At 36.1% G+C, this 20,822-nt stretch overlaps 1 protein-coding gene across 1 annotated transcript; it reads left to right on the top strand.

The window, feature by feature from the left end:
* Nucleotides 1–9,174: 9,174 nt before the first annotated feature.
* On the top strand, nucleotides 9,175–19,806 carry LOC111142017 (NKG2-A/NKG2-B type II integral membrane protein-like). Its single transcript, XM_022494939.1, has 4 exons — nucleotides 9,175–9,361; nucleotides 9,767–9,844; nucleotides 11,376–11,527; nucleotides 19,747–19,806. The coding sequence occupies exons 1-4, from the start codon at nucleotides 9,175–9,177 to the stop codon at nucleotides 19,804–19,806; spliced, it is 477 nt and encodes a 158-aa protein (XP_022350647.1).
* The last annotated feature ends 1,016 nt before the right edge of the window (nucleotides 19,807–20,822 follow it).

The following is a 20,822-nucleotide window of genomic DNA, read 5'->3' as shown; positions in this document are numbered from 1 at the left end:
GTGATGTGGAGCACTTTTTCATGTATCTGTTGGCCACCTGGGTGTCTTCTTTGCAGAAATGTCTGTTCATGTCCTCTGCCCATTTCTTGATTGGATTATTTGCTCTTTGGGTATTAAGTTTGATAAGTTCTTTCTTGATTTTGGATACTGGCCCTTTATCTAATATGTGTTTGCAAATATTTCCTCCCATTGTGTGGGTTGTTTTTTGGTTTCTCTGATTGTTTCCTTTGCTGTGCAAAAGCTTTTGATCTTGATGAAGTCCCAAGAGTTCATTTTTGCCCTTGCTTCCCTTGCCTTTGGCTATGTTTCTAGTAAGAAGTGGCTGCAGCTGAGGTCAAAGAGGTTGCTGCCTGTGTTTTCCTCAAGGATTTTAGATGGATTCCTGTCTCACATTGAGGTCCTTCATCCATTTTGAGTCTATTTTCATGTGTCATGTAAGGAAATGGTCCAGTTTCATTTTTCTGCATGTGGCTGTCCAATTTTCCCAACAGCATTTATTGAAGAGACTGTCTTTTTCCCATTGGACATTCTTTCCTGCTTTGTCGAAGATTAGTTGACCATAGAGTTGGGGGTGTATTTCTGGACTCTCTATTCTGTTTCTTTGATCTATGTGTCTGTTTTTGTGCCAGTACCATACTGTCTTGATGATGATAGCTTTGTAATAGAGCTTGAAGCCTGGAGTTGTGATGCCACCATCTTTGGCTTTCTTTCTCAACATTCCTCTGGCTATTCGAGGTCTTTTATGGTTCCATATAAATTTTAGGATTATTTGTTTCATTTCTTTGAAAAAAATTGATGGTATTTTGATAGGTATTGCATTAAACATGTAGATTGCTTTAGGTAGCATAGACATTTTCACAATATTTGTTCTTCCAATCCATCAGCATGGGACGTTTTTCCATTTCTTTGTGTCTTCCTCAATTTCTTTCATGAATACTTTATAGTTTTCTGAGTATAGATTCTTTGCCTCTTTGGTTAGGTTTATTCCTAGGTATATTATTGGTTTTGGGTACAATTGTAAATGGGAATGACTCCTTATTTTCTCTTTCTTCTGTCTTGCTTTTGGTGTATAAAAATGCAACTGAGTTCTGTGCATGGATTTTATATTCTGACACTTTACTGAATTCCTGTACAAGTTCTAGCAGATTGGGAGAGGGGTCTTTTGGGTTTTCCACATATAATATCATATCATCTGCAAAGAGTGAGAGTTTGACTTCTTTGCCGATTTGGGTGCCTTTAATTTCTTTTTGTTGTCTGATTGCCAGGCTAGGACTTCTAGTACTATAGTTGAATAGCAGTGGTGATAATGGACATCCCTACCATGTTCCTGACCACAGTGGAAAATCTCTCAGTTTTTTTTCCATTGAGAACAATATTTGCGGTGTTCTTTTCATAGATGTCTTTGGTGATATTGAGGTATGTATCCTCTATCCCTACACTTTGAAGAGTTTTGATCAAGGAAGGATGCTGCACTTTGCCAAATGCTTTTCAGCATCTATTGAGAGTATCCTGTATTTTTTTTCCTTTCTTTTATTAATGTATCATATCACACTGATTGATTTGTGGGTGTTGAACCAACCTTGCAGCCCTGGAATAAATCCCACTTGGTCGTGGTGAATAATCCTTTTAATGTACTGTTGGATCCTATTGGCTAGTAGTTTGGTGAGAATTTTTGCATCTGTGTTCATCAAGGATATGGGTCTATAATTCTCTTTTTTGATGGGGTCTTTGTCTGGTTTTGGCATCAAGGTAATGCTGGCCTCATAAAATGAGTTTGGAAGGTTTCCTTCCATTTCTATATTTTGGAACAATTTCAGGAGAATAGGTATTAATTCTTCTTTAAATGTCTGGTAAAATTCCCCTGTGAAGCCGTCTGGCCCTGGGCTCTTGTTTTTTGGGAGATTTTTGATGACTGCTTCACTCTCCTTAGTAGTTATGGGTCTGTTCAGGTTTTGTATTTCTTCTCGGTTCAGTTTTGGTAGTTTATATGTCTCTAGAAATGCATCCATTTCTTCCAGATTGTCAAATTTGCTGGCGTATAGTTGCTCATAATATGTTCTTATAATTGTTTGTATTTCTTTGGTGTTGGTTGTGATCTCTACTCTTTCATTCATGATTTTATTTATTTATTTATTTCTCTTTTCTTTTTGATAAGTCTGTACCACATGGTTTTGGTGCAACTTTAAATAAGATTGATTCCTTGATTTCTATTTTTTTTTTGCCTCATTGTTAATATACAGAATGCAACTGACTTCTGTGCATTGATTTTTATCCTGTGCCTTTGCTGAATTCCTGCATGAGTTCTAGCAATTTCTAGATAGTATCTTTACATTTTCTCCATAGTCTATCATATTATTTATGAAGTATGAAAGTCTGACTTCTTCTTTGCTGATTTAGATGTGTTTTAATTCTTTTTATTGTATGATTGCTGAGGCTAGGACCTCTAGTACTATTGAACAACTGTGGTGAGAGTAGACTTGCCTGTTGTGTTTCTCACCTTCTCATACTGTTGGTGAGAATGCAAACTGGTGTAGCCACTCTGGAAAACAGTATGGAGGTTCCTCAATCAGTTAAAAATAGAGCTACCCTATGACACAGCAGATGCACTACTTGGTATTTATCCAAAGGTACATACATTGTGATTCAAGGGGGCACATGCACCCCAATGTTTGTAGCAGCAATGTCTACAAGAGCCAAACTAGGGAAAGAGCCCACAAGTCCTTCAGCAGATGAATAGATAAATAAGATGTGGTGTATATATATATTCCCCAGCAATCAAAAAGAATGAAATCTTGCCATTTACAATGAAGTTCCATGGAACTAGAGTGTGTTATGCTAAGCAAAATAAGTCAGTCAGAGAAAGACAAATACTGTAAGATTTCACTCATCTGTGGAATTTAAAAAACAAAACAGATGAACATAGGGGAATAAGGGAAAATAACATAAGATGAGAACTGAGGTGGAGGCAAATCATAAGAGACTCTTAACTATAGGGAATAAGCAGGGTTGCAGGAGCGGAGATGGGTGGGAGGAGGGAACAATTGGTGATTGGCATTAAGAAGGACATTGATGTAATGAGCACGGGATGTTATATGCAACTGGTGAATCACTAAATTCTACCACTGAAACTTTAGGAAAATGTCTCAGAGAAGTCAGAGATATAAAGAACAGTGTGGCAGTTTTTTCTGTGTCTAACTTTCTAAGACTATACATTAGGTTTTGAACATAATGGGCTTCTTATTCTACATCCTAGAGTTAAACAATCCTCATTTCAGTACAATTTCAGAGGAAGATGAAGCCCTTTTATAATTTGCTGTGTTTGCAGCAAAACGGAAAGTATATTCTTTGCAGGCACTTAGTTCCAAAGAAAATGGAAAAAGGACAAAGTTGTGTCTGTCCAATCTCCTGTACCCAATTTATTTCATCCAAAATTTTTATTTTCTAATAATTAACGATTGTAAACTTATGAATAAAATAACACTTTAACATTTAAAAATTGTTGCTCTGCTCTTAATTACAACCGTTGGTTCTTTGTGGCTCCTCCTAAGGAATATGTAAATATCTAGATTTGTCCCCCTCAAATGCCCTGGATTGGGTAAGAATAATAATGCATTCATTCAGAGGGAGGATCAAAAATATTTTTTACAAGAGAGATCAATGTGATAATATCCAAATTTATGACACATGTAATTAGCATCTTACAAGGAGAGGGAAACAATTAGCAGAAGATTATTTGAAGAAATAATGGCTGAAGCTAATTCGAATTGGTTGAAAAACACCAAATTAAATTCAGGAAGCCCAGCAAAACCCAAATAAAAAAAATAAATAAATAATAACTAGATCACATGTGGGCACATTGTTCTCATACTTCTGAAACAGATTAAAACATATTGAAAGCAATGAGAGAATAACAGCACTTTGTATGCCTAGAAATTCATTAGAAACAATAAATTTTGGAGATAATAATCATCTCATTAAAAAATCCTGCCAACTCAGAATTCAGTCTTCCAGAATAAAAGTAAATGAGGACATTTTCCAGCTATACTTGGCCTGCAGTGTAAGAAGTGTTAGAGGAAGGAAATGTGTCAGGTTTATGTGTAATAGTTTCATGAGAAATCTTGTTATTTCGGAAGGCATAAGGACATATCAGGGTAAATATGAAAGACAACCTTCTGTTAATTTCCTTGCAGTATGCATGAGCATTCAAAGCAAAGTTTGCAAGTTTCTTCCAATGTTTATAATGTATGTGATATGTAAGACCTATGGCAACTATTGAAAATAATGGGTAGGGGAGGGGATAAATAGACCTGATCCATACAGGATTTCTTATGTTGTACAACTAATTCTACCTAGACCATGTAAAGTTAAGACTGTGTGCTGTAATCTTAATACAACCACTAAGAAGAAACTGTAAACAGGGAGAGCCTAGAAGCCAAGATACAAATTGAAATGGAGTTCTAAAAAGATTTACGTTTCTTATTTTTCAATCTCCAAATATATATTAGTGGATAAGAAATAAAGCTCTTGCCTTTCAACTACATAATCTTCTCTATTACCTTTTTCATATTAAAAAATCTGCTAAGTGTACATTTTATCATAGAAAAAATTATTTCCCAGATTTTAATGATCATTGTTGCTAAAGAAATACTTCTGCAGTTATTCTCAACCTAGGTCATATAGGATATAGAAGGTATGCTCAAAATTGAAAATCATGCAGAAAAAAAAAGGAAAATAAAAGCAAAAGAGAAACACACACACACATGCACCCCAAATAATGGAATTCTTTAATATTGATTATAAAGTACAAATATTTAGAGTGAATAAAAGTATAAGGGATACAGATGGACTACCAAAAAAGAGGTTAGTGTCTGAGGGCTAGACAATGGAAAAACCCAGAGTAATTTTTAAAAATCAAAAAGAAGAAGTCTAGAAATGAAAACAAAAACATTTAAATGAATAATCCATGGAGTGATTAAAGAACAAGTTAGAAAAGATTAGGGAGTATGTAAGTGAAATGAAAGAACACTTGAAGACAAGAGAAAAGGAGGGAGAAAAGCTATTCAGGCATGAGGGATAACATTTGCAGAGAGGATCAGAATCATTGGGAGAATGCAGATAAGCCATATTGGAAGAGAGCATATGTGATGGTATCAGGACTGGCCACTGGATCATCCCATTCAAGAAACACAGTTCGTCATTTTTGGAAAAGATACCCTTAACGAACACCATGCTGCATCATAGTAAAACTATTTCTAATTCCCATCTTTCCATCTTCTGCTGAATCTATGACAAATTGGATTTTTGCCCCAACAGCTCACTGGAACCATTCCCTATTCTGTACACAAAATAACAAAATCTCATCTTACTTGATTAGCAGCAGCATTTAACAGAGTGGATCATTCATTCCTCCTGGAAACACTTTTTCACTTGGTATCCATGGCAACATAGTTTCATGGACTTGACTCCTATCTCCTCATTGCACTTTTGGTCTTGTCAGCAAACAAGAGGTGGTTTCACCTCTTCTCCTCTTCCTCTTTACATGAGAGAGTCTCAGAGCTTATCCTAGAACTTCCTCTTATTTACATCCACTTTAAGATCCTGGGTGAAAAATCTCTGTTACTTCGTTTGAAGCAGCACATGCAAGCTGAAAAGCCCAGTTTTATACTTTCTTGCCCATATCTCACCATTCACCTTAGGACATTGATCTCTGAGCCCTTAGTCAACTCTTCCATTTGTGTGTTTCATGAAAAATTCACTCTTCAGATGTCCAATCCAGACACAGACTCCTAATCACACCTGCTTCATGTATAATCCTTTCTAGATCATTGAATGCAAACAGAATCAGTCTGTTTTCAGATAGTCAAGGTAAAGCACATGCTTCATCCATGTCCCCGTTCCTTCTTTCTCAGGCCACATTCTCACATTAGAGGCTTCTTAACACTGACTTCAAAGTATTCCAGAGTCCAGTCTCTCATCGCCATTGTCCCTTTCACCTTAGCTCAAGCCACCACATCCCTGTAGTATTTTGAGTCTCCCTGTTTTTGTTCTTAATTTTTACATTTCTTTTTAAAAAATTTTTTAAATTTATTTGACAGAGATCACAAGTAGACAGAGAGGTAGGCAGAGACAGAGGAGGATGCAGGCTCCCCACGGAGCAGAGAGCCCTGGGCTAGATCCCAGGATCCTGGGATCATGACCTGAGCTGAAGGCAGAGACTTTAACCCACTGAGCCACCAGGGCGCCCCTAAATTTCTTTTTATCTGACCAGTTGAGACTACTATAATGTAGTCAGAGCATGCTACTCATCTGTCCCTGCTTCTTGAAAAAGAAGTTACAGACTTACCTATCAAAAACCTGGGAGATCTGATCTTTTCAATTCATGCATATTACTTTATAATACAGCATTTTTCAATCTTTACTTCATTATCTCCCCCAAACTCAACCCGCCAAGGAGTCTTTACAGACACATTATTGCCATGAAAATTCAAAACCAAGAATATGTTATGTCTCTCTTCGTGTGCTATATGTGTATCTGTGCTTAAATAAAATGGGCTAGATTTTTTTCACTACCAACACAACAGAAATACAATTATAAGAGAATATTGTTTTACTTAAGATTTTATTTATTTATTTGTTGAAGAGAGAGAGAGCACAGGCAGGCAGTGTGGCAGACAAAGGCAAAGAGAGAAGCAGGTTCCCCACTAAGCAAGGAGCCCAATGCAAGACCCTGGGATCATGACTTGAGCCAAAGGCAGACACTTAATGACTGAGCTACCCAGGTGCCCTAAGAGAATAGTATTAAAGAATATTTAAACCAACAAATGGGGACAACCTGGAAGAAATGGATAAATTCCTAGAAACATGAACTACCAAAACCAAAACAGGAAGAAATGGAAAACTTGAGCACATGGAAAACCAGCAAAGAAATCGAATCAGTCATTAAAAATCTCCCAACAAACAGAACTCCAGGGCCAGATGTTCCCAAGGGCATTCTGCCAAACATTTAAAGAAGAATTAATACCTATTCTCCTCAAAAAATTCCAAACAAATAGAAATGGAAGGAAAACCTCCGAATTCATTCTATGAGGCCAGCATTAGCCTAATCGCAAAACCAGACAAAGACTCCACTATAAAAGAGGACTGCAGGCCAATATTACTGATGAACATGGGTGCGAATATTCTCAGCAAAATATTAACAAATCAAATCCAACAATTCAAAGAATCAAGTGGGATTTAATTTTTGGCGGCAAGGGTTGGTCAATATTCACAAAGAAAACAGTGTGATACACCATATTCATAAAAAAGTATAAGTACCATATGAAGCTTTCAACAGATGTATAGAAAGAATCTGACAATGCACGTTCAAAATAGCTGGAGATAAATATCTCTAAATTCCTGTTGTTAATGGGATGATGTTTTCAGATATTTCTCATTATAATAGAAATGACATATGGAGAGTACAATGGAAAGAAGTGTGTAATGCCAAGATTTAGAATCCTGTATAAAAGTAGAACTGTCACATCTAAGATAATCAGGTCTCAGCACTTGTGACCAAAAAAAAGCAAGTTAACAGCATGGGTGGTCAAGCTTCTGACCCCAATATCTTGTGGGACATAAACATTTCTCAGAGTCATGTCACAATTAGCTGACACACTATAAGCTGAAAGTCTCAGACATTCTGGGGGTGTGTGATGAGATAAAGTGTCTTCAAAATAGATCAAGTGTAAGGATTTCCTGTTCAAATTTTAAGTGACACGTTGAAGAGAAATCTACTTTTTCCACTATTACCTCTCTCTGAGCTTTCACAGGACTGGCAGTCTGTGAAGACCACAGATACTGTCCGTTTACAAGAGTAACCTGGTCTCCCCCTGGAAGACGTAGGACTCTCTGGCCAAGAGAAGGTATGTGTCACTCCTCTGCTGTCTCTCTCCTAGACACCTCACTTAGTGGAAGATACAGATGCTGGATGGGATGCACATGAGGTACAGTTAATATGCAATCAAATCACAGAGAACACTGGTATATTTATTCCAACAATTCAGGGTAACTGACAAGAATGAATATGGAAAACACTGGATAATTTCTTAAGTATTCAAATTCTTGCCTGTGGAGAAGTAATTAGGTAATTAGGCAGAGAGCCCATTGTGAGGCTTGATCCCAGGACCCTGGGATCATGACCTGAGCTGAAGGCAGAGGCTTTAACCCACAAGCCACCCAGGCACCCCAGGAAGTAACTTCGTAAAGGTCATAGTTTGTAAATTTGAGACCCAGGAGCAATTCCATATTTCACTGACTTTGAGCTCATTGACTGAATTATGAAATCACATTTATCTCATTTATTAGAATTCCTTATACAACTGAAGTTTCCCTACTGCTTTTGACATTCTTAGGTTTTTCTGGAAGTTTGTACCAACAGTTTTCTTCCATAAATGAACTACACTTTTATTTATCGTTTTATGGTTTCACACCTTTACTATTAAATCGGTTGTCAATTTCTGGCGTTAAATTAGTACTTTAAAAAATACTTTTTGGTGTTTTTTATTTCATTATTGTTCAGGGTTTAGATAAGTTTATTGTGTCATGTAACATTTTCAGCACATAAAAGATTTCTTTTAAAACTTAATGATTTCTTCAAACTCCACAATTACTCAAAGTAAGAGACCACTTGATAGTACTGCATGACATTTTAGTAAAGAAACCTGAGTCTTAAATAAAAGTAATTTACTCCAGGAAATTCCTGTATGTGCTAAAACTAATATTCCCTAATCTGGGGGACTCCATTTTTTTAACCAATAATGCATTTAAAACTTGTCAAAAAAATTGATGCAGCATTTTCTTTCTAATGTAGCATTTTAATATTAACCCAGTTATTCCAGTAGTGTTGACCTGTTCTGTCGAATCTGGCCTTACATTAATGAGGACAATATAATTCCTGAATTCTTTTCCTTCTATTGTGTCAAACAGAGAATATCATTATAAAAACCACTAATTTCATCATGAAGCACTTCTTTAAAGCTCCAAGGAAATTAGTACCAGATTTTACATTGTTCAACAGCAGATGAGTACTACCACTCACCACACACTCCACCCACTGTGACTATCCCACCCACTGTTCATCAAGTCCTTCAGTACAGTCTCATTCAGCCCTGTGCCTGACACCACACAGCTGCAGAGATGAATAACCAAGGAGTAACCTATGCAGAACTCAGTCAGGTTAAGGGTTTAAGAAGACAGCAAGTGAAAGCTAAGGGCACTAAAAGTGGCATTTTGGGAACTGAGCAGGAAATAACGTATGCTGAATTAACTCTTCAAGATGCTTCTCGGGATCCTCAAGGGAATGGCAAGAACTACCAATGGAAAGGTAAAATGCTTAATTCAGACATAGTATAACTGCTCTAGAATGTGCACTTGGGGAGCAGGGGTGCAGGGAATGAGTAGGGGATGATCTCATATTTTTCATTTGTGTGGATCAGAACTTGGAGCTGGAATATGGTATTCTAATTGAAATCTGAGGATGAACCTTGTTCAAGTGTTATAATTCGTGATCTTAACCCAATCTCATGGGGGTAATATATTTATTGCAAATGTAATGGTATATTCTGAGAGACAATTACAATGACCGATACAAGTTTGGGGTCCAAATTTTTATATGTGATTCCCTGTGCTTTGTAGGTTCTCTTGTATGTAAATTTCCTAAATGATTGTTTTTCATCCATATTTTCTGAGCATTTTCATTTCTCTTCCAACTATTTACCTTCATGTCCAGGGAAGCTCATTGCTGGGATCCTGGGAATTATCTGCCTTGTCTTGATGTCCACTGTGGTCACAACAGCCGTTATTCACTGTAAGTGTTTCAATGATGACAAGGGAATTTTTCACTTTAATGATTATCAGTGCTCGAAATGTTGCACAATATTATGGAATTGTATTACCTCATTTTAATGCATGCATACTCTAAGTGTGGAATGGTTACTCTGAATCTGTCAAAAGTAGAAATAACAGAATAAATCTATATAAAGCGTATTACACATATATTCAGATTTCATACCTGAAATAGAAGTTATGGCAGAGACTTTATGGAGATATACTAGTTAGTTCTTGAGACTGGTTAAACCAAACACTGCAAAGACTGTGAGGTTTGATTCTTTAAACTTTTGAATTGTCTTCTCCCACACGTTCACCATTTTATTTAATTTTTATGGGTAAAATCAATTTTATCACAGAGATTTCCCATTCTAAATAATATACCAAACTTCAAACTAAGAAACTCAAATCATAATGATTTATTTAGTTTAATATTAAGTTTTATGAGCATTGTTTTAATTTTTCTAGTTACTACAGAACCAGTGCAGAACAAGGCGTCTGTGGAAATAACGACCCAGAAAGGTAGAAAATCATTTCCAAAACTCTGATATTAGGATAGTTTATATTTTGTCTGATTCTTAAGCTAGATAAATATGATAATAGATGTTTTTTGGGGAAAATGAATTAGAAAATTGCATAGTAAATTTTCATAATTGATGAGTATAGGAGAGTATTACTTCTTATACAACAGTATGCGGAAATACTAATTTAAAATCAGCATACAGGGGTGCCTGGGTGGCTCAGTGGATTAAGCCACTGCCTTCGGCTAGGGTCATGGTCTCAGGGTTCTGGGATCAAGCCCTGCATCTGCCTCAGCATCCCTGCTGAGGGGAGAGCCTGCTTCCCCCTCTCTCTCTGCCTGACTCTCTGCCTATTTATGATCTCTCTCTCTGTCAAATAAATAAATAAAATCTTAAAAAATAAAATAAAATAAAATCAGCATACATGAGGTACCTGGATGGCTCAGTGAGTGAAGTGTCTGACTCTGGGTTTTGTCTCAGGTTATGAACTCAGGGTCCTGGGACTGAGCCCCCAGTCAGCTCCATGCTCAGTGCAGAGTCTGTTTGAGATATTCTTTCCCTCTCCCTCTGCCCTCCGGTTCATTTCTCTCTCTCTCTCTCTCTCTCTCTCTCAATCTGTGAAATAAATAAATAGATCTTAAAATAAAATAAAATTACTACACCATTGTTAACCAATGGCCTCAAATTTCCTCCTGCTATAACATGATATAATATAAACCATTATATAATCCCAAATAAGTTGTTTTGTTCAGGGACTCAAAGTACATGTAAAGATGGACATTTTTGTTTGTTTGTTTTATACTGGCACATAAGTAAGGGATGAAAGCCTGACTCTTCTGGCAGTGTGCATGTGTTTTTGTTTTATTTTTGCCCGCTTGTGAAGGTAAAGTGGTGTGTTGTATACCCATTTGTGTATACATATGTAACTTGCAAACTTGCAAGTTTTAATATTCAAAGCCTTTTGGATAATATCTCATAATCTTTCTTTAGCTTATCATTGTGATCACTGTCCAAAAGAGTGGATTACATATTCTGAAACTTGCTACTACATTAGCACTGAAAGAAAACCATGGAATGAGAGTCAGTTATCCTGTGCTTCTAAGAACTCTACCCTGCTTTCCATAGAGGATGAAGAGGAAATGGTGAGGTTTCAAATGTTTGCAGCTTTTATTAAAAGCTTATCATTTAATATTACATTTGTAGATCTCATCCATATAGTCATACATATTGCTTGTTTATTTATTTTAAAGTCTGTTACTATTCCATAGTTTGACTCCATGATATTTTACTATTTTTATACCTTTAATGTACATTTAATAATTTCTAGTTCTTGCTTTTCATAGAAAGCCATATCTATACATACTCTTTTGCCTGAAATAACCTTACTACATTTTTTACCACACATCAAGAAAACTATATGATTGGGGCACCAGGATGGCTCAGTGGGTTAAGCCTCTGCCTTTGGCTTGGGTCATGATCTCAAGATCCTGGGATTGAGCCCCACATCAGGTTCTCTGCTCAGCAGGGAGCCTTCTTCCCCATCTCTCTCTGCCTTCCTCTGTGCCTACTTGTGATCTCCTTGTCAGATAAATAAATAAAATCTTTAAAAAAGAAAACTATATGACAGGGCACATTCATCACAAAATAGAATATAATTACACATCAGATCATGAGCGAGAAGTTTAGAGCCTCTATTAGCCCTGCCAATGTTAATACTGTGAAATGTCTTTCTTATTTTTGGAGTTTATATTGATGGAATCATGCAGTATGCATTATTATGTGTGTCTCCTTTTGTTCTTGTATGATATTTGTGATCCATCTATATTATTCCATTTGTCTATAGTTTGTGAATTTTCACTGCTGTTGTCTTATATGAATAGGACATTTTAAAAGCTCTTCTCAGAAACTTAAATACTTTTTAGTATGTGGGTATCATGAATAATTATTTTATGAAAGGCTTTTTCTATGTGTTTTCCATGTATTGTATTTATAATAACTTATTATACATAACTACATAGTATATAGTATATTTATGAAATGTAAATAATGCATTTATCAAAATAACAATACATCAATGTGGCTCTGTGGGTTAAGCCTCTGCCTTCGGTTCTGGTCATGATCTCAGGGTTCTGGGATTGAGCCCCACATCGGGCTCTCTGGTGGGTGGGGAGCCTGCTTCCCCCTCCTCTCTCCCTGCCTCTCTGCCTACTTGTGATGTCTCTTCCTCTCTCTCCCCCTCTCTATCAAATAAATAAAGAAATCTTTAAGAAAAAAAGAAAACTACATGATTGTGCATATTCATCACAAAATAGAACATAATTACAAATCAGATCATGAGCAAGAAATTTAGAGCCTCTATTAGCCCTGCCAGTTTTGATACTGTGAAATATCTTTGCTTATTTTTGGAATTTATATCGATGGAATCATGCAGTATGCATTATTATACGTGTCTCCTTTTACTCTCGTATGATATTTGTAATCCATCTTTATTACTGCATTTGTCTATAGTTTGTGAATTTTCACTGCTGCTGTCTTATATGAAAAGGACATTTTAAAATCAATTTTCAGAAATTTACTTCCTTTTTAATATGTGGCTATTATAAATAATTATTTTATGAAAGGCTTTTTCTATGTGTTTTCCATGTATTGTATTTATAACAACTTATTATACATAACTACATAATATATAGTATATTTATGAAATGTAAATAGTGCATTTGTCAAAATAGCAATGCGTAAATGTAACATTATAATTGTATTTATATATGATTATTATACATTTTTTCGAAGCATTAGTATGAAATTGCCCAGTCATAGATATGTGTATCTTTCAATATATTACATTATCCCTACATTTATCTAATGTATTGTATAAATAGATTGTACAAAATATTCCCTTGATTCAAAATTCAGAGGTCTGAGAAAAATTATGACAAAAAGTTCTGGTGGTTATAGAACAGTATCATTTTTCTGGACTGTGAGTTATTAGGATATTCTCTTTGGTAAGAAGGACTCGAGTGTGTCCCTTGCTTTTTTCTCCTAGTTGGTGTTTTCTTTGGTTTTCTTGGAAGTCCTTACCATGTTTTAAATATGAGCTCTTTTTTGAGTTTACAAGATGGAAATAGCTCTATATTGCATTTTTACTCCCCTATTAGAGTCCTTTAATGATCAGAATTTTAGTATTACCATGGTCCAATATATCATTTAGGTGTTAGTGATTATTTTGAACCTATTTCAGAAGTTAGTCAAAGTTCATAAATATAATTTTCCATATTACTTTTATCTTTTTTCTTTATTTATTACTTTTTCACTTTAATTAGAGTTTCTGATGCAATTGGAATTTATTTTTGGTGATGTTGTATTTGCAATGCAGTGAGATAAATGTGAAGGTTATAGTTTTCTACATCATGAACCTAATTGATGGAGCATAATGTAAAGCAAAGTCGATCTTTTCTTCATAAATAACTTTTTACATATATAGTCATATACATGTCCACATGTGTTCTAATCTGCTTCATATAAGCTATGTAGATAGCATATATCTTTATATAGATAATTATAAACACATATATCAGTCTACACATTCTGTCACAACCCACAGCACTTTGAGTAAAATGTAGAGCTTTCCCTTCACTTGATGTCCCTTTACTTTGTCTCATTTCTACTTTGTTTTAAATGTTTCTCTACTTACATTGAGAATTATGTGAAAGTTATCACTTTGTTTCAACTGATGATTTTCATTCAAATATCAAACAATTTAGACGCTAGAGTTGAAGCAAAGTCCCTAAGACCTAATGACAGTTTTATACTTTTGTTTTCCCTTTCTTCTTGATGATCCTTGCAAGATTCCTTCTGTTACCATTTAATTTCTGTTTGGATAATTCCCTTTAGCAGTTCTTTCAGAGTGGGTGTGGTGGTGACACTTTTCTTAGTTTTCCTTTATCTCAGAATGTCTTGATTTCCCCTGCATTCCTGAGTGATGTGCCCCTTGGATAGTCAGTGGTTGATTGGTGTCTACATTTTTTTGTTGGTTTGTTTGTTTGGGTCTTTCTAGCATGCCTTTTTTCTATTATGTTGACTAGAGAGAAAAATACATTTTGGGGCCTTTTGTTTGTGCACGTTGATGTCTGTGGTTTGCTCACCAGTCTGGGATATGTGAGGAAAAGAGAATATTCAGGGCGCTGACCACCATGTCATTTCTTGGGGTTAGAGGGAGCAGTTCTGTCAGCTTTCTCATCACCTGTTTGAATGTTATGTTGTTTTGTGTATAATATCCAGGTGTTTTAGCTGTATTTCCTGGAGGAAGTAGGGAACAGTAGCATATCCTCTCTTTCTGGAATAAGAATTCTGATGTGTAGTAGTTCTAATGTGAATGTTCCTAAGACTGATAGTGTTGAGCAACTTTCTCTGTATTTATTTCCCATCAATAAATGCTTTTTGGTGAAGTATCTTGAAATATTTTTGTTATATTTTTACTTTTTGTTATCATATTTTGAGAATTCTTTATGTATCTTGGCAGCAAGTTTTTTAGTAGATGTATTATTTGTAAATATTTCCTCTCAGTCTATGACTTGTCTTTCCTTTACTTCAAAGCACAGACATTATCTTAAGGAACTACACTTCATCAGTTTGTTCTTTTATGGATCATGTTTTGTTTCTCTCTGAGAAATCTCTGCCCAACTTGTCAGATTTTTTCCTAATACATCTTCTTGAAATTTTATCATTTGCACTTACAGATGATCATCTTTTAACATTTTTGTATATGGTATGAAGTATTTATTATTAATTCCATTTGAAACTGATTGCTTCCTCAACATTTATTGTAATACCATACTTTCTCCAAGAAATGATTTTGTATCATTGCCGAAATCTGCATTCCATATATGTGTGGATATGAACTTTGCACTTCCTTCTCGGGTTCTTTGATCTTGTGTATATTTTTCTCAATCCATACTTTAAAAATTGTCCTTTTATAAACAGTGGCTTTATATTAGTTCTTTTTCAGAGTTATCATATCTATTCTAGATCTTTGCATTGACATTTTCTTTTTTATTTCTGTCATTCTAAATGTCTTTTATTTTATTTTTTTTTTATTTTCAGCATAACAGTATTCATTGTTTTTGTACCACAACCAGTGCTCCATGCAGTCCGTGCCCTCTCTAATACCCACCACCTGGTTCCCTCAACTTCCCACCCCCCCACCTCTTCAAACCCTTTAGATTGTTTTTCAGAGTCCATAGTCTCTCATTGTTCACCTCCCCTTCCAATTTCCCCCAAATGCCTTCTCCTAACTCCCCATGTCCTCCATGCTATTTGTTATGCTCCACAAATAAGTGAAACCGTATGATAATTGACTCTGTCTGCTTGACTTATTTCACTCAGCATAATCTCTTCCAGTCCCGTCCATGTTGCTACAAAAGTTGGGTATTCATCCTTTCTGATGGAGGCATAATACTCCATAGTGTATATGGACCACATCTTCCTTATCCATTCATCCGTTGAAGGGCATCTTGGTTCTTTCCACAGTTTGGCGACCATGGCCATTGCTGCTATAAACATTGGGGTACAGATGGCCCTTCTTTTCACTCCATCTGTATCTTTGGGGTAAATACCCAGTAGTGCAATTGCAGGGTCATAGGGAAGTTCTATTTTTAATTTCTTGAGGAATCTCCACACTGTTCTCTAAAGAGGCTGCACCAACTTGCATTCCCACCAACAGTGGAAGAGTGTTCCCCTTTCTCCACATCCCCTCCAACACATGTTGTTTCCTGTCTTGCTAATTTTGGCCATTCTAACTGGTGTAAGGTGGTATCTCAATGTGGTTTTAATTTGAATCTCCCTGATGGCTAGTGATGATGAACATTTTTTCATGTGTCTGATAGCCATTTGTATGTCTTCATTGGAGAAGTGTCTGTTCATATCTTCTGCCCATTTTTTGATATGATTATCTGTTTTGTGTGTGTTGAGTTTGAGGAGTTCTTTATAGATCCTGGATATCAACCTTTTGTCTGTACTGTCATTTGCAAATATCTTCTCCCATTCCGTGGGTTGCCTCTTTGTTTTCTTGACTGTTTTCTTTGCTGTGCAGAAGCTTTTGATTTTGATGAAGTCCCAAAAGTTTATTTTGGCTTTTGTTTCCTTTGCCTTTGGAGACATATCTTGAAAGAAGTTGCTGTGGCTGATATCGAAGAGATTACTGCCTATGTTCTCCTCTAGGGTTCTGATGGATTCCTGTCTCACGTTGAGGTCTTTTATCCATTTTGAGGTTATCTTTGTGTACGGTGTAAGAGAATGGTCGAGTTTCATTCTTCTACATATAGCTACCCAGTTTTCCCAGCACCATTCATTGAAGAGACTGTCTTTTTTCCACTGTATATTTTTTCCTGTTTTGTCGAAGATTAACTGACCATAGAGTTGAGGGTCCATATCTGGGCTCTCTACTCTGTTCCACTGGTCTATGTGTCTGTTTTTATGCCAGTACCATGCTGTCTTGGTGATCACAGCTTTGTAGTAAAGCTTGAAATCAGGTAACGTGATGCCCCCAGTTTTATTTTTGTTTTTCAACATTTCCTTAGCGATTCGGGGCCTCTTCTGGTTCCATACAAATTTTTGGATTATTTGCTCCAGCTCTTTGAAGAATACCGGTGGAATTTTGATTGGAATGGCATTAAAAGTATAGATTGCTCTAGGCAGTATAGACATTTTAACAATGTTTATTCTTCCGATCCAAGAGCATGGAATGGTCTTCCATCTTTTTGTGTCTTCTTCAATTTCTTTCATGAGTGTTCTGTAGTTCCTCGAGTATAGATCCTTTATCTCTTTGGTTAGGTTTATTCCCAGGTATCTTATGGTTCTTGGTGCTATAGTAAATGAAATCGATTCTCTAATTTCCCTTTCTGTATTTTCATTGTTAGTGTATAAGAAAGCCACTGATTTCTGTACATTGACTTTGTATCCTGCCACGTTACTGAATTGCTGTATGAGTTCTAGCAGTTTGGGGGTGGAGTCTTTTGGGTTTTCCATGTAAAGAATCATGTCATCTGCAAAGAGAGAGAGTTTGACTTCTTCATTGCCAATTTGGATACCTTTTATTTCTCTTTGTTGTCTGATTCCTGTTGCTAGGACTTCTAATACTATGTTGAACAAGAGTGGTGAGAGTGGGCATCCTTGTCGTGTTCCTGATCTCAACGGGAAGGCTGCAAGCTTTTTCCCATTGAGGATGATATTTGCTATGGGTTTTTCATAGATAGATTTGATGAAGTTCAGGAATGTTCCCTCTATCCCTATACTTTGAAGCATTTTAATCAGGAACGGATGCTGGATTTTGTCAAATGCTTTTTCTGCATCAATTGAGAGGACCATGTGGTTCTTCTCTCTTTTCTTCTATCTTTTCTTCTATCTATCTATCTATCTTTTCTTCTTCTATTTTTTGTTCTATCACAATGATTGATTTGTGAATGTTGAACCATCCTTGTAGCCCAGGGATGAATCCCACCTGGTCATGGTGGATAATCTTTTTAATGTGCTGTTGGATCCTGTTTGCTAGGATCTTGTTGAGAATCTTAGCATCCATATTCATCAGTGATATTGGTCTGAAATTCTCCTTTTTGGTAGGGTCTTTGCCTGGTTTGGGGATCAGGGTAATGCTGGCTTCATAGAAAGAGTCTGGAAGTTTTCCTTCTGCTTCAGTTTTTTGAAACAGCTTCAGGAGAATAGGTGTTCTTTCTTCTTTGAAAGTTTGGTAGAATTCCCCAGGGAATCTGTCAGGTCCTGGGCTCTTGTTTTTTGGGAGGTTTTTGATCACTGCTTCAATCTCGTTACTAGATATCGGTCTATTCAGGTTGTCGATTTCTTCCTGGTTCAATTTTGGGAGTTTACAGTTTTCCAGGAATGCATCCATTTCATCTAGGTTGCTTAGCTTATTGGAATATAACTGTTGATAATAACTTCTGATGATTGTTTCTACTTCCTTGGTGTTAGTTGTGATCTCTCCCTTTTCATTCACAATTTTATTAATTTGGGCTTTCTCTCTTTTCTTTTGGATTAGTGTGGCCAATGGTTTATCGATCTTATTGATTCTTTCAAAAAACCAGCTTCTAGTTTCATTGAATACGTTCTACTGTATTTCTGGTTTCTACCTCATTGATCTCTGCTCTGATCTTGATTATTTCCCTTCTTATGTGTGGAGTTGGTTTGATTTGTTGTTGATTCACCAGTTCTTTAAGATGTAGAGACAGCTGCTGTGTTCTGCATTTTTCAATTTTTTTGAGGGAGGCTTGGCTGGCTATGTATATCCCCCTTAGGACCGCCTTTGCTGTATCCCATAGGTTTTTGACCGAAGTGTCTTCATTCTCATTGGTTTCCATGAATTGTTTCAGTTCTTCTTTGATCTCCTGGTTGATCCAAGCATTCTTAAGCAAGGTGGTCTTTAGCTTCCAGGTGTTTGAGTTCCTTCTGAACTTCTTGTGATTGAGCTCCAGTTTCAAAGCATTGTGATCTGAGAATATGCAGGGAATAATCTCAGTCTTTTGGTATCTGTTGAGTCCTGATTTGTGACCCAGTATGTGGTCTATTCTTGAGAATGTTCCATGTGCACTTGAGAAGAATGAGTATTCTGTTGTTTTAGGGTGGAATGTTCTGTATATATCTATGAGGTCCATCTGGTCCAATGTGTCATTCAATGCTCTTGTTTCTTTATTGATTTTCTGCTTCAATGATCTGTCTATTTCTGAGAGATGCGTGTTAAGATCTCCTACTATTAATGTATTCATATCTCTAAATGTCTTTTTAATTAAAAATGAAAATTAGTTTTATCTTCTGCATAAGAGAAATCACATCTTTTGACCTTCTTTACTCTGCTAATATGACAGATTACATTAATGGAATTGCAAATGTAAATCCAATTGATATTTCTTCAATAAATCTACTTATCTTGTAGTTCATTATTTTTATATATTATCAGAAGTTCATTATTTTTATATATTATCAGAATCAGTTTAGATTGACATTGACATGTAATTTCCTTTTTTTAGTATTCCAAGAAAATGCACAAAACACACACTTTATTAGACCCTTTTTTCTACCTTGTAAGATTTTCTTTTTGGTTTTTAATTGACATTGCATCTTTCTTTCCTCATAAGCATCGAAATATTCTGTAACTGAGTATGAAGAGTTTCTGAATTAGAGATTAAATTATATTAGAGGTTAAGACACTTCTGATATTTTTATTTCTTTTTGTGTTTTGGTTTTCCCAAGTTGTATTTGGTAGGATGTTTTCAATTTTATGTCTAGTTTAAACATATTTACGTATTTTCATGGTATTCTGTTATGTTAATTTTACTGTGGTATAATGTACATACAGGTGGTTGCACATGCGATACATGCCAACAGCTGGCTGAATTTTCAAGTGTCGCCATCATAAGAAGGAAAAAAAATGAATATTACCAGCACTGCAAAATGCCCCTTTCATATTTTCACCTCCATTTACAAACATTTACATAAGTAGAATAATACAGTATGCATATTTTATTTTTGGCATTTTCAGGGGAAACTAAACTTGTGCCTTTCATCCGTAGTTGCATGAAGTTGTAAATAGTCCATACTCCTTGCTGTTTCTTTTCTTTTTTTTTCTCTTTTCTTTAGATTTTATTTATTTATTTGACAGACAGAGATCACAAGTAGGCAGAGAGGCAGGCAGAGAGAGAGAAGGGGGAAGCAGGCTCCCCGCTGAGCAGAGAGCCTGATGCGGGACTTGATCCCAGGACCCTGGGATCATGACCTGAGCTGAACCCAGAGGCTTTAACCCACTGAGCCACCCAGGTGCCCCGATAATTTATATCTTTTGATTGGAATATTTACTGAATTAGCATGAATGTATTGTTTTGATAGTTGGATTTAGGTCTCCCATTTTGCTATTCATTCTATGTTTATGTCTTTTTTATTTTTTAAAAGATTTTATTTATGTATTTGACAGAGAGAGAGAGATCATAGGTAGGCAGAGAGGCAGGCAGAGAGAGGAGGAAGCAGGCTTCACTGCTGAGCAGAGAGCCCGATGTGGGGCTCGATCCCAGGACCCTGAGATCATGACCTGAGCCGAAGGCAGAGGCTTTAACCCACTGAGCCACCCAGGTGCCCCTCTATGTTTATCTTGTTTTCTTTTTCCACCTGATGTGTATCCCTTATCTGATATATATGTAGGAGTGCCATCACTGAATAACATGATATTTTTATTTGTAATTGCTTGAAAAAACACTGTACTCTTTTCCATTGTGGCAGCACCAATTTATATTTCTTCCAAAGGATTTCCTTTTCTTCAGATCCTCACTATTATTCTCTTGTGTTTTTGGAAAAAGCAATTCTAACAGATGAGAGTTGGTATTTTATTGTGATTTTGATTTGCCTTTCCCTGACGATTAGTGGTTTTCTTTCTTGTACCTA

Source organism: Enhydra lutris, unplaced genomic scaffold, assembly GCF_002288905.1.
Source record: "Enhydra lutris kenyoni isolate GAN:26980312 unplaced genomic scaffold, ASM228890v2 scaffoldscaffold7, whole genome shotgun sequence".
In the NCBI taxonomy this organism is placed as follows: Eukaryota; Metazoa; Chordata; class Mammalia; order Carnivora; family Mustelidae; genus Enhydra; species Enhydra lutris.
Note: the sequence above shows the minus strand (reverse complement) of the source record. Positions and strands in the feature narration are given on the sequence as shown.